Genomic DNA, 19,510 nt, shown 5'->3' on the forward strand with positions numbered 1-19,510 from the left:
CATGGAATTTCTGCGTAACTTGTAGTAGTCAAACTAAACAGAGCAACACACTCAGCAAGCCTACGCAAGAAAAAAACAAAAAAAAACAAGCACAAACAAGTAAGAGTTTGAACACGCTAACTGTGTCTTCATCAGACTTTCCACTCCTTCTGGCTTCTTGGGAGCTGGTCACCTCTTATGTACAGTGCCTTCCGGAGATCAACTTTCAATTGAGGGAGTGAGCGCAACAATGGTCTAACCCACACTTTTAAAAATGGAGAAAAATCATGTTAAACTTAAGCTTATGTGGTTGTTTGTACAATATGTATGACGCATTCAACCACTTGTGGTTGCTTTTGATATATTGCACAAAAACCACATGTGTTTAAGTTAACCTTGATTTTTCTTCATTTTTAAAAATGTGGATTAGACCACTGTTGCGCTCACTCCCTTAATTAGTCTCCGACCCTTCAAAGTCCTGTTCTCAACCTCTTTTGGTAAGAAAGTGTAAAGATACCAACGAAATAATGAAGAGAGGAGTCTAGGTGATGAATTGGAATGGATCATTTACGATAAATAAAGAATGGGTGAGGATTTTACTTAAAAAAGAAGAAAGAGAAAAGAAGATAAACAAAGATAGGGAACATAAACAAAGGTAATTAAAGGACAAGAATGTGTCCAGTAAAAAGGTAAATTTTTAATTGAACAAGTATGCAAGTGAAAGTGAAAAACACAAGTGTTACTTTTTAACGAACGGGCAGAGTCTAATTGCAAGCTGATCTCTGGAAAGTATATAAGAGGTGACCGGCAACTCCCAAGAAGCCAGAATGAGTTGAAGTCTGATGAAAACACAGTTAGTGTGTTGAAACTGTTACGTGTTTACTTTGCTAATATGGAAATAAGGCCTGATAGAATAGTTGCAATATTCAATAAATTAATAACAAATATTTTCTTACTATTTTTCGTTGCTGAGTCTGGTTCATCGACTATAATAGATCCAGACGACAATAACGTTTGAGATGCTCCTAGAATGCGAGCAGCAGTCTGTCGTACGACCATTTTTGGAAGTTGAACTGGAAACATTGCTATTAAAATACCGGCAACAGCAATACAGCCACCAAGGATAGGCCAACCTACGAACAGAAACAACCATATCGATATATCATGTGCTAATAAAAAGCATTTATATCCTACAACAAATACCAATTCGACAACCTATGATGTCAGTATTACCTTATTCCCAGTCTCCGTAAAAACAGACGAAAGGACACAGAAGTAAATTTAGGATTGATAAGTAGCATCTTCAAAAAGTAGCTAAAAGTCGCACAGCATTTGGCTTAAAATGGCTAAACCTACTGAAAATTAGAGCAAAATTATATAAGAATATAGCAAAAATAAAATTTTCTAACTTAAACGTACTCACTGAAAAATACTGTAATATTTTTCCTAATATTCTCAAATCACGCATTTTTTACTTAATTCATAGTTTTGCTATTAAAATACGTTTTTGTCTGTTCTATTAATCTAGTGTAACACAACATACTGTAATATTCTGGGTGGTTCTGTTTACAAACACTTAACATGTACTTCTATTTACAAACATCAACGATGTGGACCTTACTATGGACTACTATGGCTTCAGACGACTAAAACAATAGGGACACCACTGGTCACATGACGATCAGGGTACATCAGCGCCACTCCTTCACCTGGAACACCTATATAACCGAGAGCATTGCAGGGGTCCTGCCTCTGTCCACTTCTGTACGCACTCTTCGCTGCAGACATACCAACGGATCATGGAATCTTCCTAGCCACCTATGCAGAAGACACGGCAGTCTTTGCCCAAAACCGCAACCCTCGCTATGCAGAGATGGCAATGGCAACCTAACCTAACCTAACCTAACACCAACAAACTGGAAGAGTGGACACGGAGGTGGAAAATCAAGATAAACCCTACCAAAACCACCTTGGTAGATTTCACTAGAAGATACGCGAACAGGGACTTTGGCATCACGATATCTGATACCTTGCTGCCACTAGCCTCCGAAGCCAAATACCTCGGAGTCCTCTTGGATCATCGCTTGACGTTCGGGAGACACCTCTTGGCAACATCAACCAAGGCCACGAGAACACTGCTGGCACTGCTGCCAATTCTCCTCAGCGGAAGCTTCAGCCACAGTACACGACGACACATCCAATCCTGGTGTATGCACACCCTGCTTGGGAGCATGCAGCACATCACCGTCAACTTCAGGTAGTTCAGAACAAGGACGCACAAGCCATAACACGACACACAATTGGAACTAGCATTGACCGGATACATGAAGATTTGGACCTTCCTCTCCTCCAGGAAATTCGGGAGAACCTCTCCGCCAGATTCTGGACAACGATCAGCAAACCACTCCAACCCCAGCATTGCAGCCATTGGAACCAACCCGCCACGACGACAAGTCTACAGGATTCCAAGACCACCCTAAGGCCACAACCACCATAAGAAAATCCGGAGGATCCGCAACAGTAGCGATCCGAACAATGCAAGACGATGAAGCACAAAAACCAGCCCAGCAAAATACAAATGCAAGGCAAGAGCTCACGCTTGTTACTTGAGAAAATAAAACCCGCCAAGAACAACGAAACGAAAGACATCAATATGCGGCTGGTCATCCTTCCTGTAGCTTGCTCTGCAGCTCTAGGAGATATTTACACAAAAGCCTCTAGTTTGCTTCGGAATTCTAGGCTTCCTTTCAGCCCTCTTAGTTTCCTCGGAACTCTGTTGGGCATCCTAACCTCAGTCACCTAGTTTGCTTCAGAGTTCTGTGACTCTTCACTGCTTACGCGAAGCATTGGGGATCCTAAAATCCACTTCACCTAGCTTGCTTGGGAACTCTGTGGAGATGCTGCTCTAGGCTGCTCGGGCCTTCGGTCACCTCTCTTTACACAGTAATTGAGCATTTCCATTATAGTAATATATTTGTAATACACTGTTTATAATGGACTAGTAGTAATAAAAACCAGCAGTGGCGAAAAGATTCCGGACTGTAATTTTCTCTACCTATAGCTGCACAAGCATAACTTTGCAATATTAAGAATTCAAGCCGAAAGTATATTCGTGAGAATAGTTAGCTTCCACTTAACTATGGGAAACTAGAAGATTTCGAAAGTATAGACTAAAGTGATACAAGAAGGCATCTATTATGATGTAGTAATATAAGCGCTGTTGCAAGCAGCAAAATTAGAAGAAGTAGCTATGTACACTTTATTTTAATTAGAATACTTGCCTAAAAGAAATTTTAACTGAAAAGAAGATTAAACTACTGCTAATAACAAATTGCTACAAACTGATAATTATGAATGTAGAATTGGAAAAAAAAAATTGTAGATAGAGCTCTATCACAATTCTACTAGCTAATCAGCAGATGAAAATGCCTAAATTTAATCATAAAATGGCTACGTTGGTAGCAGTGTTTCTTCCAGATGTTTTTGAGAACCACTGCCCCCCCCCCCCCCCGGAGTTCAGAGAGTGCCCCCCGGAGGAGACCAAAATAATACGTCTATAATATAATATAATAAATAGAATAGTACCAACAGTACCCCCCGGAATACTAATTGTGCCCCCCGAACACTTTTTCTGAAAGAACGACTCTGGTTGGCAGCACCACTAAGCAAACTGAGAAGTCTGATGCTTGTGAAGGTAGTGTTGATGACTAACTGATAAACAGAAACGAAACGACGATTTTTTTTTTACTTCACTCATGAAACCCGAACTACTAATACTACCAAAACTTCTGTATACTTTAATGAACTTAACAGAATTTTAAAAAAAACTGAAAAAGTGCATACATTACATTAAAGAAAATATTCTTGTATGAAAATCAAGACCCTGAAATCATGGGGAAATATCGAAGATTATTGTTTAATCTCGAAACAAACACACAGGGAAAGAAATGAAGGTACATGGGGAGAAAACTAAGACAGTCAAAAAAAATATCTTTAAAAACATGGATATTACTACCATTGAATGCCTCTCATTTAATTGTTTTAATAAATGAAATCAGTAGTGGTGAGAAACCAATTACAGTGGCAATTGGGTCTAAGAATTCGAACTAAAATACAAATTATATGTTTTCAAACACTTATCGTATTAACTAATCGACTTTAATACACGTTGAAGTTTACATTCAAGTAAACATTTGGATAAACCTTTATTAACATATAGGTTTCCACTACAGCCAGTTAAGCTTCGAGCAAAAAGTTTAGCTAACTAAACATTTCGCTAAAGTTTCAGCTAATTAAATATTTCAGAAAGGATTTTTAAAAATTACAGGTTTCGTGAAACTATTTCTAACTAGTTAAATGTTTCACAAAACGTTTAGCTAATTTAATATTTCAAACAAAGTCTTAGCCAAGTTGCTTTGTAAAGTATTTAGCTAATAAAATATTTTCAAACAAGTTTTTACTATCTAAATAGTTAAACGTGTAAATAATTAAGTGTATCAGAAAAGATTTTAGCTATATAAACATTTCCCAAATGTTTAGCTAGTTAAATATTTTTAAAAATCTTAGTTAACTTAAAGTTAGACAGAATGTTCTAACTTACTGAAAGTTTCGAGAAAGGCCTTAGCTAATCAAATGTTTTTCAAAACGTTTATATTATTAAACTTTTCAAAAAGATTTTAGCTAACTAAATGTTTTACAAAACATCTTTCTAATCAAATGTTTCGAAAAACTTTTACTAACTAAATGTTTTTCAAAACGTTCAGCTATTTAAACGTTCCGTAACAAATATTAGCTAACCAAATGTTTCATAAAATGATTAGTCAATTAAATTTTTGGAAGATGTTCACTATCTAAATGTATCATTTTAGTTAATTAAATGTTTCGAGGAAAGTCCTAATTAACTGAATTTTTACAAATCGTTAGCTAACCAAACTTTTAGGAAGAAATTTTAGGCAATCAAATGTTTCAGTAAACGTGGATCTAATGAAATGTTTTGAAAAGTCTTAGGTAACTAAAAGTTCTGTAGAAACGTTTATCTAAATAAACATTTCGAAAAAAGTCTTAGCTGACTCAATATTTTACATAAGGTAATTTAACAAAATTTCAAAATCAGTTTTAACTAATTAAATGGTTTGCACAATATTTGTCTATTTAAATTTCGATAAAATTCTTACTTAACTAAGTGTTTCATAAAACGTTTAACTAATTGTACGTTTCACAAAACGCTTTAAATAAAACATTTCACAAAACGTTTTCGCTATCTAACTGTTGCATGAAAGGTTTGGCTAATTAAAATTTTTAGCTAACCAAATATACTATTATAGTTAACAAATTTATCATTTGACCAATGAAGCGTTAATAGGGAGCCTTATTACAACTGCATAATGTAAAATATTATGTACTATTAAGAAATGCCCTTACCTAGCCACCATATTCTAGGAAAAGCTAAGAGCATTCCGATCTTAGGACCAAGACATCGTACTCCCAGGACAACCCCTGAAAGAAAAAGATAAATAAATTAAAAGTATTTCGTTTGAAAACACTGTAGGTGTTAAACAACCATAGAACACAATAATTTTGTGTCTTGTATCTTCAATGTAACTTTTTGCGGATTCTAGGATGAAACAAAACACAGAAACGTGCATAGCTTGTTTAGAAAGTTGTGATACATTAAAAATGGTTTTCATTTTTACAGAGAAAGACATAGAAATGTGCATGAATGACCATATGATATACTGAAAGATGTTTCCAGACCTTACAAATTCGTAATGTCCATCCTTAGACTCTTAGTACATCTGACTTCTAGTTGGGTGCTACTCGACTCACCGGATCAGGGGTAATTGATGATGGTATAATTGGGACATTTTCCTCATATTGGCCTATCTACACATTCGCCAAGGAGATCATCGCCCATCTGGCAATATTTTTTTATTTCTACTTCAGTATTGATTATTAACTTATTAACTTTACTGTCCCAAATTTTCTCAATACAATGTTTATTGATATTGGGGGCTGACAATTTTTTTAATGGGCCCCGGGAACAAAAGTGTTAAATACAGCTGTATATCTTGTACTGCTTTAAAATCAAAAGTTTAGTACCCTTCCCTAACAATCACAAAACTTCACTAAAATTAAGCTAACAACCAACCCTCCAGCGCGTACAACCTATCCATTAATATGTCCTTAGCTGTGCCTTCCATCTGAAACTCGCCGAAGCAATTAAAACTTCTTTAGAATAAATTAATTGAATAAATAAAAAAAATAATTGCTCACACAATTTCTATAGTTGGTTAGCGTAAGCGCCTTTGGCGCGGGAGGCCCGAGTTCGATTCGCGGCGGAGCTCATGTAGTTCGGATTCCATCAGTAGGTCCACGTGTTATATATCCTCGCTCCTGAACGGAACGTTAAATTCAAAATCAACTCACCAATTTCCATAGGTCGATTCGATCTATAGGATGGAAACATATTCGTCTTTAATCTTGTTATATTTCCAAATTTCTAAGCTAAAGAAAAGCGTTTATTTTCTTTATTCTTTAATTTTGCAAAATAAATTTTAAAAAACGTCTGAAGAATAGTCCATGACCTGCATATACACACCTAAAACGGTGAGTGTAAGATTGTTTATCGTGAACAACCGATCGATAATTTTTTTTCTTTATTTTAACGTCTCGCGATTATGCACCGAAGCTAAAAGAGATTGTGATAATGATACAGATGATAATGTTGGAATGCAGAAAGTTGGAGAAAACAGAAAAACCGCAAGAAAACTCACGCCGCACATGATGTTTATCTACTATCAACACCACTAGGTGGAAGCTGGTTTTCGAATCAGCGAGCACACTCACCAGAGTTGAGAGCTCCAGCACTGAGTCACACTGGCCTCTACAACCGATAATAAATATGTAAGCCCCGCATCGAGTTTTATGAGATTCTAAGACAGCTATGGCACGTCGTCACAAGGCGTCAATTGTACACGAGGAAAGTGTAAAGATTACAACTGGTATATGACGTCACACATACCCTAGGAATTCTGTAGTAGATTTAGTTCTTCACAGTAAACCTATTTTAATAAACGAATTGATTTCGTTGTTTGGAATTTAGGTTCCCTTTTTAGCATTGACGTACGAGACGGGGCAAGGTGGAATGTGAATCACCGTAGTGTGTCCAAAATTCAATGCTTTCCAACCGAGAATGAAAACCAGGGCTGCGTGGTTCCTGATTGTTTCGCCGATCCCTGTTTTGCCGAATGCCTTAAACTACGAAATTATTGCACATGTGGACATTCCGCCATGTTCGGCGAAACAGGAATTCCTGTTTCGCCGAATCCTGTTTGGCCGGAAACTCGTTAAAAGGGAATTTAAGTACAGAAAGGGATTTTTCCCATCTAAGTCTTCATTTTCTTATGGTTAATCTGTGCAATGTTGCCAATCTTCGCGGAAAATTATGCGTACCGTCATCGAGCATTACACTGAACTTAGATGTTACAGTAAGTACAGATTTTTTTCCCCTTTCCAAGAAACTTCTGTTGATTCTAACCTCTTATGAACTTTCAAACAGAAACATTTAACTAAACTTTTAAGTTTGTTTTCCATTTTCCTGACTTACTCATCCTCAAGGGATTTCTGTGATTGTGCCTTTTTTTTATTTATTTATTTATACAGACGTATGGATATTACCGGCAATTACGGCCTTAAGCTTGTTACTTATGAGGGATAATGTCCCTCAGTGAGCACACTATCCGAGGAAAGGGGGTAAGGAAAAAAGGAACGGGGAGGTAAGGAAATGGCCTGAGATCTGTATGTTAGGTACTATCCAATATATTAGGTGCCATTTGCCTGTTGTGAATAGTGATGGGTAAATTCCCGGGAAGATATTTTTCAGGAATATTCCTTGGGAAGATTCCCAAAATGGGATTTTTTCGGGAATTTATGTACAATCACAAGGAAAATTGCATTTTATTACTATATTATGATTTCAGTTAAATTTATCACAGTATTGTCTCCAGAGAATTCTTTCAAATGTATATTCTGAACGGTACTATGTTATTTATTAATATTTGATTATATTTAGAGAGTACGCATAAATATATATTTACTTACAATATGTTCTATGAAAGTAAATATGTAGAAAAATGGTATAGTAAATCCACATACTTTTACACAGCTAAATAGTTTAAATTTATAAGTAGATTTTCTAAACTTCCCTCTACTACTGATGTTATAAAGATATTAAATTCTTAAATGTTAATAAAAATTAGATTGGGTAACTGTCAGAAGATACGTGTCTCATCAATTTATCAAAATTGCGCATACATTCTTATGTTCACAAAATTTGCAAGACACATCTTTATAATTTAGCACGTAACATTGCCACACACGACCTTTCTTCCTACGTATTTCTATAAATGTCATGCGTTAATTCACATGTAAGAGAGAACCGAGTACCTCTTCAGAAATTCGAGTCAGAGACAGGAGACAGACCGATGTTTATTACTAATGATGGTTCGAAGTGTATTAATTGTACTTCATCTCTATTTTTACAGAATTTTTACATTACTTTACAAACTGCTTCTTCTTCATCATTTGTAAATTAGTACTTTGCTACTTTTTAGTGCAAATGTAAATGGAACTAATAAATCATATGATTAGTTATATAAAGTAGTCAACGAATATTATTTTTTTAACCTCAAAATTATTAAAAGCTTAGAAGTAAATCATAATAAATGAAAATAAAGTAATTAGTCATACGGTTCTTATAATTTGGAAGATAAAATAAAAAAAATGAAATAAATTCCTTCCCGGGAATTTATATGCTAGGGAAAAAAACCGGGAATATTCCCATTTTTTATTTTCCTTCCCACCGGGAATATTCCCACTGCCCATCACTAGTTGTGAATGAGAAGAAGCCAGTTAAAGCGTTACTCAGGATGGCTGGTCTGAACAAGCAGTTGCACTTCTCAACCGAGTAACTCAACGGGTAATCGAACCCGTAAGGGGATACATTTTTTTAACTACTAAAAGAACATTATTAATAGTATTCAAGTATTTGCCATTTAAAAACCATTTCGTTTCTGTGTTAATAATCGAAAATTACTCACATCACTTTTCTCTATCATGAAACAGTCAATATTATTTTTAAGAATTATGAAATCCCACACAATATATTCTATTTTCAAAGAGTAGGGGACGCGGTGGCCCAGTAGTAGAGCGTTCACCTCCGGTGCTTGGGGTCCCTGGTTCGATCCCACCTCGCGCCGTGTGGACCTTGTGGTGGACAAACACCGTGCTCGTGGGTTTCCTCGGGATTCTCCCACTTTCTTCATTCCACCATTTCACTCATCTTTCATCATCACCGTCTTCTTTAGCCTAACCGGCATAACCGTGGGACGTAAAACTTAAAGATTTCATTTCATTTAATTTCTAGTTTCAAAGAAGTTTTCCCAATAAGAACCTCCTTTATACAATTCATTCAGCTTGTACCGAAGATTGTGAAACATGGATGTTTAAATAAAACACATGTTTATTCCTGTGTAATTCCTTTGTTACCCTTTGTTATAGGTTCTATAGTTTCCAAGCTAAGAAGCTTTAACATCATAACATGTGATTTTTCTCATTTTCAGTCTTAAAACTGTAAAAAAAAGACGTTTCGGACCATGTTTATTATGACTTCTTTTTTTCATTTCATATAAGAAATCATCTCTCCCAAATTTCTCTACTGAGTTTTTAAATCTATATACTAATCGTGCTTGCGTCGGCACTACAATTATTTGAATGAGGAGTGGTCATTTCTTCCTTGGAAGATGTGTTGAAGTTAAGACATAATCTTAAAAAAAAAAAAATACATATATATTCAAGAAGAAAGAACAGTAACCAACTTATGCCTCTACTGCAAATATTGTGCTGTTTAAAAGTATAGTATACTGAATGAATTGAACTCGTGTGCACATATATTTCAGAAATTTCGTTAAATAACTCAAATAAAATGTACATTCTTATTGTAGTTCATGTGGTCAAAAGTTCATAAGAGTAATTGTAGTTCATGTAGTTCGTGTGGTACCTAAGAGTAATTGTGATTTTAATAACATTTTCGAAAGTTTACAGTTAGTCTGACGGCTTCAAGCTATATCAAGTTTTGAATTCTATACATCAAGGTTCTATATAATCTACTCAAGCTGTCCATGGATAACACATTCCTGCTGAAGATTTCTTTCAAAATTAAGAATACAGTTTGTCGAACGTCGTATTTATTATAATAAATGTAATGAACCCAAATTTATTCAATAAATGTATGGTACTTGTACCGATTATGGCCCGGGTCCCTAATATGGCCCACAGACAATAACTATGCAGATTTACGTTGGTGCTACTAGATGACAATATAAACTATGTCCTCATGACAAGCGTAAAGATATTTGCGCGGCTCAGAGGACATAGTTTATATAGTCATCTAGTAGCACCAACGTAAATCTACAGAGATATGGTAGGTGGGCCATGTTAGGGACCCGGGCCATAATCGGTACAAGTACCATAATATGTTCAATGTGATCATATAGGTTTTTGAAACTGTTTGTATGGTTACATTCGTACGGTTGAATTCGTATGGCAACATTTGATTTTGACTTTCATTACAAGGATAATTGAGTACTTTATGTAGCAAGCAACGTACTTACCTGTTTTATATGGGACTGTAGTGGTTCAGTGGTAAACCACACATCTCTAACGCGTGAACTTCAGCCAAGTGAAGTTTATGATGAACAAACACCGTGTACATGGGTTTTCTCGTGGTTCTTACAGTCCTCTGTATGTCTTTTGATTGTATTTATTAATTTAAAGATCATTTTTATTCACATACAATATGTTCATAGTTTTAGAACTTACTTCTTTCGGTTTATATAACACGCTTTCTTGATTGTTGTAACGGATAAGTTATCTTTTGGAAACTGCACCTTTTATTTTAAAGTTTTATTTTGTTATTTTAAAAATCAGTTTTATATACATATGCGTATTCATGGCTGTAGAACTTCTTTTCTTTCAATTTATACGACATGGTCTATTGACTACTGTAGCGGACAAGGTTTAATTTCGAATCTGCACCTGATTATTTGCCTCATGTGACTATTTATATGTATCCAAAGCACGTTTTTCAAATGATTCTGTGTAATTACAAGAACGGTTTAAGAAAAGTTCCTTTTATGGAATTTGGCAAAGAACAAACCTAACATGACAGTATCATCTTTCGGGAGGATGTGTTTGAAGCCGCATGGCCGACAGTCCTGACAGAGTATTTTGCACAGTTCGCACCCTGTCTCGACATACCGCTCAATGGTCTGCATGGCATTCCATGAAAATGGGCTTCTTAGCTGACAACTTAATTTGACACTTTCCGTTAATCTGTTTCATATTGCAAAGTTTGGAGGATTACATATATTCTAATTTTGTTATCACATATAGTCTATTTTCGTTGCATGGTTTTTGCACGACGTAGACCTTCCCCGTCGTGTTTTTTGTCCAAAATTAGTTTTTAACGTAGTCATCCACGAAAATCACTAGGCCGAGTCTAAAGTTGAACTTCTTGGATCTATCTAAATCGAAAACAAAAATAACAAGTCTAAGATGAACAAACTCGATTTCTTAAAATTGTTTTTCCGTGAATGCAGAAGTTACTTTGTTGTAGGTTTTGCTAATCTTTCTGAGGATTTCATTTCAGTTTCAATGTTTCATTTAGTTTTTGACATAAACCATTTACGCATTATAAGGGATTCTATTATGATTCTATATAATTTTCTGATTCTATATATACGTGAACTTTGTGAACATTCTGGTCTAGATCTGACAAAGAAAAAAAAACTAATTTTGCTTATAGCAATAGACAACTGTCGCTTCACTGCAAGTTGTTCTTTGGGTAGTTCCATGATCCTTAATTACAAATATTTCAACGTGATACTAACGAAGAAGGAAAAGTATTATCTTTCACTGTATTTAACCATTCGCAAATAACTTATTTATCGGAAAACTGTTAAGAAAACAAATTTATATAAAAGAAAATAAAGATATAAATATTTCTAGAAGTTCCGTTTAAATATCGTAGACAGGAGTTCGACTAACCAGAAATAAGGACTTGTTTACATTTTCCATCGGCCAATCACAAGAAAGCATTTGTTTACTCTCTTACGTTGTGTCTTCCAGTAACTGCCCTTTCACTTTTCTATAAATGATCTTTAACACCAAGTAGAGCGTTTTGTTTCGTAATTAGCTTAAGCCTACATGAAAATTAGCAACACCGCACAAATCAAGCTATAAAAACGTTTAGACTTCGCTGGGAAATATCCCTTTCTGAGTGTAAATTCAACTTAACTAGTTTTCGGCCAAAGAAGATTCAGCCAAACAGGAATTCCTGATTCGTCAAACATGACCGCCTGTCCAAGTGTGCAATAATTTAGTAGCCAAAGGCATTCGGCGAAACAGGAATAGGCGAATCAAGAAGACACGAGCTCCGTGTACCAAAGTGTGTTAGTCACTAAACCAGCTGGAAGCTTGAAACGAGTTGAGCTAATAAGGGCAAAAATGATCTTGAGCTTCAGGTTCCAATCGAATTGAAAGATAACCGGTATACTTGAGAAAGTAATTCCTCGTTGCTAAGTTTATCCAACATTCAAATCGGAAACCCTTCACTGGAAGCTAGTTTTCCCCTATCACTCACGTCTTTCCAAAACTTTTTAATCTGTGCCATAAGCCATGAAATTGCCGCTCACAAGTTTGAAACTCACGCTCATTTGATCTCAACCACACGAAGTCGAAACGTGACGTCGAGGTTAAGCGACAGTGATGTCAAAATTATGCAAGCATGAGGTCGGACGAGCGTGATGTCAAAATGATGTGAGCGTGAGGTCGGATGGTCGAGATGTCAAAATGATGTGTGTATGAGGTCGGAAGGGCGGGATGTCAAAATGATGTGAGTTTAAGGTCGGATGGGCGTGATGTCAAGATGATGTGAGTGTGAGGTCGAATAGACGTGATGTCAAAATGATGTGAGCGTAAAGTCGGATGGGCGTGATGTCAAAATGAAGTGAGCGTGAGGTCGGATGGGAGGGATGTCAAAATGATGTGTGTAAGGTCGGATGGGCGGGATGTCAAAATGATGTGAGCGTGAGGTCGGATGGGCGGGATGTCAAAATGATGTGTGTATGAGGTCGGATGGGCGGGATGTCAAAACGATGTGTGTAACTTCGGATAGGCGGGATGACAAAATGATGTGAGCGTGAGGTCGGATGGGCGGGATGTCAAAATGATGTGTGTAAAGTGGGATGGGCGGGATGTCAAAATGATGTGAGCGTAAGGTGGGATGGGCGGGATATCAAAATGATGTGAGCCTGAGGTCGGATGGGCGGGATGTCAAAATGATGTGAGGGTGAGGTCGGATGGGCGGGATGTCAAAATGATGTGAGCCTGAGGTCGGATGGGCGGGATGTCAAAATGATGTGTGTAAAGTGGGATGGGCGGGATGTCAAAATGATGTGAGCGTAAGGTGGGATGGGCGGGATATCAAAATGATGTGAGCCTGAGGTCGGATGGGCGGGATGTCAAAATGATGTGAGGGTGAGGTCGGATGGGCGGGATGTCAAAATGATGTGAGCCTGAGGTCGGATGGGCGGGATGTCAAAATGATGTGAGCGTAAGGTCGGATAGAGGTGATGTCGAAATTATGTAGTAAACATGATGTCGAGTGAACACGGTGTCGAAAAGATGTGAGCGTGACGACGAATGAGAGTGATGTTAAAATGATGTGAGTTCGAGACCGAGTGGCTATCATGTAGAAATGATCTGAGTATCTGAAATAAAGTGGAGTGACCATGATTGATTGACGACGTGAGTGAAAAGTTAAGTAAGGATAGATCACTTCGTTACCAACTCAAAACAAGTCACAGGACATAACCGAACCCACCATCATAGCATGCAACATTGTACTTCATTAGCAGAACCCAGGAGGGCACTGTTGCTTAGAGATAGAGCTACCATCTCTGGTACAAGGAATCCTTGGTTCATTCCCAGGCCATGTGATTTTGTGGTGGACAATATCGTGTCCGTAGGCTCTCCCATTCCCTTCCACATTCTTATTTAACAATTCCTCCACAATCATTCATTTGTACTAATCACCCGTCTCGTTCAGCCTAAAGAGCATAATCGTCGGACCTTAAACGAGAAATGTAATTTAATTTTCCCTAGCAGAAGATAATCGCAGTATATAGAAAGTCTTATATGTAAATATGCTTACACAAGGATTATTTTTAATTGAAATTACTAGCTGAATTCGACTCTTTGTACAGCGCGTCATTCACATATGAGCATGAATCTCCTCACAAGATCTGTACATGTCCCTTTACAAACACAAGTAAAAGACGTCTTGATAAAAATCGGCAACGGGTACCATAAACGGGAGATTTTTTCGATTACATTTGTTCAATATTTCGCACCGTTTGCAAGATTTGAGCTTACTTCCGGTTGGAGTTTCTAATTCATATGTGATCAGTGTTTTCTTTCTTCTTGCATGCAGTATGTAGTAAGCAAATATATTACACACGCAATTCATTATAATGTCAGTGATATATGGTGTTCATTGGGCAGAACACTCAATACAATAAAGATTCATCTTAGACTGGAGAAATGGTTATCCTTTGTTTACCATTATCATTTGGCCATGAAACAAATCCCGGAGGAATACGTATATAACCCCTGTTTACAAATGTGTGGTGTTGGAATGTATAACTCGTAGGATATGATGCTTTACTTTTTAAAATGTCAATACTTGCAGTGCACTCCTAAAACATGTAATAAAGAAATAAAGTCCATTTTTAAATATTCAATTAAAACTGAACAATCTACACAAAATTTGCAATCGATCGCTGAAAACGGTATCTTTCTAGAGTTTGTGGTTTCCGATATATCATTGTCAAAATGATTGGCCACAAACATATAAACTTTTCTTGAGCACAAACATATCAACCTAGCATTTTAATATATAGATTCTTTATAATATTTTAGTGTATTAACTATATATTGGTAATTTTATTTTTAACGTTAGTAGGTCGTGCTATTACTGCAAACAGAACTGTTATGAACGTCATCTTAAACCTAATAGTTAACCTCTTGCTAATCTAGTGAAACTGTAACCAACTATGTCTCTTTTTTTATTTTTTTAAAGAAAAATAAGGTAACTAGATTTCTGACGGGTGTTTTTATTTCTCCTCTTGCTTCGAATTCCGATAACATTTGGAGATGGTTGCTTTTCCAAAAATACGGTCAAACGTGAAACTGTGTAGTGGGAGCATATGGTACTAACGTTGTATCACGAAAACGGTTGTGGATTGAAAGCACCGAGTTCTATGTAGTAAAAAGATATGAAAATTCAAGATAATGTGTTTCTGCTCTTCGACTTGTTGGAGTTGTTAATTTGTGAATTGAGAATTAGGGTAGAAAACGCTATGTTAAATTAGCCAGAGAATTAAAGAAAGAAAAAAATATTAGTTGTTTATGTTGGCAATGTGCAACAGAAATTCTAGTCCAGCGAAACATGTTAATAGAATGTGTAAGAGATCTCCATAGGATGACATCTGTTGTGCCTTACATCTTCTTCCATGGTATTTGCTGAAACTTGTATTATGAATGATGCTACAGAGCTTTTTACTGATACCATTGTACATGCTGTCCGAGACTTTGTTCCCCAAAAACCACAAAAGTCAACTAAGTTCCCTTCTTCCTTTGAAGCTGAGATTCGGAATGCTCTTGAAAACAAGAAGTTCTCGTGGTCACTCTGGAAACAATATCCAAACCAGTTTACTTAACAATAGTTTCTCGCAAAGTCGCCCATATGCCAAGTTTCTACTCAGAAAAAAAAATACAATGGTTACATATCCACCATTGCAACTTCGTTTTGTTCGAGACCTAATAGTTTTGGTCTCTCATTAATTCAAAGAGTAATAAAACTAGTATACCCATGAACATCAACTATACTGGAAGCACTATTACTGGACAACACATAGCTGAATCATTCAATGATTATTTTGCAGAAATTTCTCCACCCAGACGATACCAAATCCTCTTCCTGCTCTGGAAGCTGTATCTTCACATTCCCTATCCTCGATTTCTACTACGCCCGCTGAAGTCAAGTCACTCTTGTTAGCTCTACCTAACCATCGGGCTCATGGACCCGACAATATTTATACAATCTTCCTTCTCAATACAGCCACGTCACTTGCTTACTCTTTGGTTATTTTATTTAACGCATGTTTTCTTATCGTTTCATCGTTGCTCTCCCTTCCCATTCCTCGTCCGTAGCCCAATCGCGCTTACGCAATGTTCTATTCTTAAACCTAGAAATTAGGGATGGAGAGAACCGGTTCCTGGTGGAACCGGTTTTCGGGTCTGAACGGATCCGGTTCTAGAAGATCCGGTTCCGAAACCGGTTCTTCGGATTCAGGTCTGGAACCGGTTCCCAAGATCCGGTTCTGAAACCGGGTTTTCGGATCCAAATCTAGAAGCGGTTCCTAAGATCGGTTTCTGGAACCGGGTTTTCGGATTCAGGTCTGGAACCGGTTCTGAAAACTGGATCTCTGAGAACCTGTTCTGCGGAACCGGTTCCGCCGGAACCGGAACTTTGTAGCCATCCCTACTAGAAATCGGCTCTGCACCACACCCTATATTAGATTTAAAACAAAAGATTAAAAAGCGTTTTTTATAGGCAAAAGGGAATTATGCTGACTTATTGGTCTAGACAAGCAGTGAATAATGTAATGTAATCTTTAATACTTAAAGTTTAAGAAAACGTAGCTCTCTAATAAGTTTAACATCAAGAATAACTCACCAAGTAAGGCAGGACTGTGCTTCTCCAGAACGTTATCATCTAAATAAGTTAATCCATGGGCCATGAGAACAACGCTTCCAATACCAAAGCCCACTTGAGTGAGAAACAGTAAGGAAACAGTCACCCACCATGCTTGAGCATTCAGTTTGGCAGTTGAATAAATACTTATGACTCCTCCGCTCTGACACAGTCCTGAAGCAATGTCTACTAAAGGAAAATAAAGAAAAAGTGCATATTAAAATCATTTTTTTTTTTTAAAATATAGTACTAGTACTGCAAGAAGAACACTCAATCTATCTTTTATTAAACTAGTAACCAGCCTTTTGACTTAAGTAAGGAATAACTCCATGCAGTAAGCGTCGATGGACCACCGATGGGCAACTAGGGACACCTCGCCAAAAATTGGCGACCCCGCAGCGACGATCCGCGGTGGCCCCACTTCCGTTTTGAAAATTACAACACCAGCTGCAAAGACGCAGTGAACGCCAAACGCCAATCAACCACAAAATTATATATATAAGAAAAAAGTACCCCGCGGTGAGCGCGAACCACCAACCTTATGATTACTAGACGTGTGTTCTTCCGACTTTGCCATGGAAGCGATGCCGAAAACCTGCCTTGTAGAGGCATAACAGTTGAGGTATTTTTAATTTGGCAAATAAAAGTGCTCCTTTAACCGTGTATATTCGCCGATAACCGTTTGGGATCGGATAAAATGCGTTTGCCATGTAATTTATAACAAAATGACGTGCGTCTACTTACTTTATTTCATAGTTATCAGATATTAACTTCCTAATGATCGGCGATATTTGACATCTAAACTCATACAATTATACAGACTCATCTCAAGACTTTTCACTTCATGATGTAGAAGCAGTGGTTACTTTTGATCCCCGGAGATCACTTTAGGAACAATTTGTCAGGAAAGCATAACATGTAATAATAACAGCATGCTCATGACTGGCGATGGTTCGTGTTGGTCCTTTCACGATTCTCCTCGACGAGTCGAAACAGCGCGGACCAAAACGAAGTTCTCGCTGCTACGCGGTGGTAACTTCAACACTCCGACTCTAGATATCTGTTTCGACTCGACGAAATCTTGCCACCAGTGGCACACTAGCAGTAATCCTTCGACGCTTCGACATTTCCTTGCAAGTGGTCCACTAGGTGTTGGCAACGTTTATGACATGGGGAAATTATCCTTATTGATATTCAGCAAGTTTTTATTACAACTAGCCATAGCATTTACTTAATACGTAACATCAAATTAAAGCTTAACAGATTTGTTCCATGAACAAAGGTTGTTCCAAAAGAACTGAGAAAATACGTTTCGACGTTTGGTAACACTGACCATAACCTTGACTGGTTTTACGTAGTGCAGACAAATTATTCTTGTAACTGTACAAAGAAAGAGCAGTTCCTTGTCACGTTTATTCTAATTGTTAGGTGAAATTGAGTGACCGTTGTTTTCTGTACTCCTACAAATGTTTATATTTTATGTTTGCTGGAAGAAGTGGATATGAAAGAATACTAATAGCAGATGTACCGCTAATATTTGTTCTTCAATTCCAAAACCTGTAAGGGTCTTCTGCAGGGAACTTACAAAAAGGAATGCCAGGAAAATCGATAGTATAGTGTCGGTTCAATGAATTTATAAACGGTCGTCAATTTGCCGCTTTAATCATACATTGAGAAAGCCCTAAAATTACTGTAGCAATTACTGTACTGTACAATGTTGAATATCAATATTAGAAGCGCTTTTATACGAAGCAATGGACACTTAACAATTACAGAACGGTAGAACAGTGCTGCAGATATAGAGGAAATATGTGTTCTGTTTGAAAAGTATCCGACCTTTGGCCGGGGAAAAAACTGACTTACTTGGAGCGTCGGACACCTAATCACCCTCAAAGTAGGTCACTTGGAGCTCCACACACTTATCCCAGCGGTGCCGCCATTGTTGGAAGCATACGGAAAAGACTCCTTCGGAATGGAGTTGAGCTCGGCTGTCGTTGCTGCCATAATATCCTCTCTTTATCTGAAATCGCGTACCTTTCAATGGCCTCTTTAGTTTGTGGAACAGCCAGAAGTCGCAGGGGACTATATCAGAGGAGTAAGGAGCCTGTCGAAGCACAGGAGTATGGTGTTTCGCCAAAAAAAAAAAAAGTCTGAATCATGTGCGAGGCATGTTCTGCAGCATTGTCGTGATGAAGGCGCCAACATCTGTTGACCACAAGTCTGGTCTCTTGAGCAGCACAGTATCACGTAGGATGTCACGGAGGGCATCCCTGAAATTCTCTTTGATGATTATTTGACCCTGTGGTGTGCACTTGTGGTACGCCACATCGCGGGAGTCAAAGGAAGCAGTCAGCATCACTTTGGTGTTGCTGCGCACTTGACGAGTCTTCTTTGTTCTTGCTGACGAGGAATGCATCCACTCTGACGATTGGGATTTGGTTTCCTGATCGTATGCGTACGCCCAGGACTCGTCACCAGTGATGATGATGTCATGGGGTCACTGTTTGCGGAGTCCATCATGTCCTGTGCGAATTCAACACCAAATTGCTTCTGCTCCGCCGTTAGCAGCTTCGGCACGAATTTCTCCGCCACCTTCTTCATGACCAAATCTTGGACCAAAATGGAATGTGCAGAAAAAATGCTTATGCCCACCTC

The 19,510-nt window shown here is 37.6% G+C and overlaps 1 protein-coding gene across 3 annotated transcripts in view; it reads right to left on the reverse strand.

The window, feature by feature from the left end:
- The window catches only part of LOC145683657 (solute carrier organic anion transporter family member 74D-like), a 112,505-nt gene that overhangs the window by 71,659 nt on the left and 21,336 nt on the right, over nucleotides 1-19,510 (reverse strand). Inside the window, exons 4-6 of one of the 3 annotated variants that reach the window (XM_081754996.1) lie at nucleotides 16,838-17,041; nucleotides 5,401-5,475; nucleotides 936-1,112 (exon numbers count right to left, since the gene is read on the reverse strand). In XM_081754996.1, the coding sequence (XP_081611122.1) occupies nucleotides 936-1,112; nucleotides 5,401-5,475; nucleotides 16,838-17,041 (456 nt within the window). Of the gene's footprint in view, nucleotides 1-935; nucleotides 1,113-5,400; nucleotides 5,476-16,837; nucleotides 17,045-19,510 lie in introns of all 3 variants that reach the window. The other 2 variants (XM_081754995.1, XM_081754997.1) reach the window with 2 other exon arrangements.

This window comes from Thermobia domestica, chromosome 4, assembly GCF_964235325.1.
Source record: "Thermobia domestica chromosome 4, izTheDome1.hap1.1, whole genome shotgun sequence".
Taxonomy (NCBI): Eukaryota; Metazoa; Arthropoda; class Insecta; order Zygentoma; family Lepismatidae; genus Thermobia; species Thermobia domestica.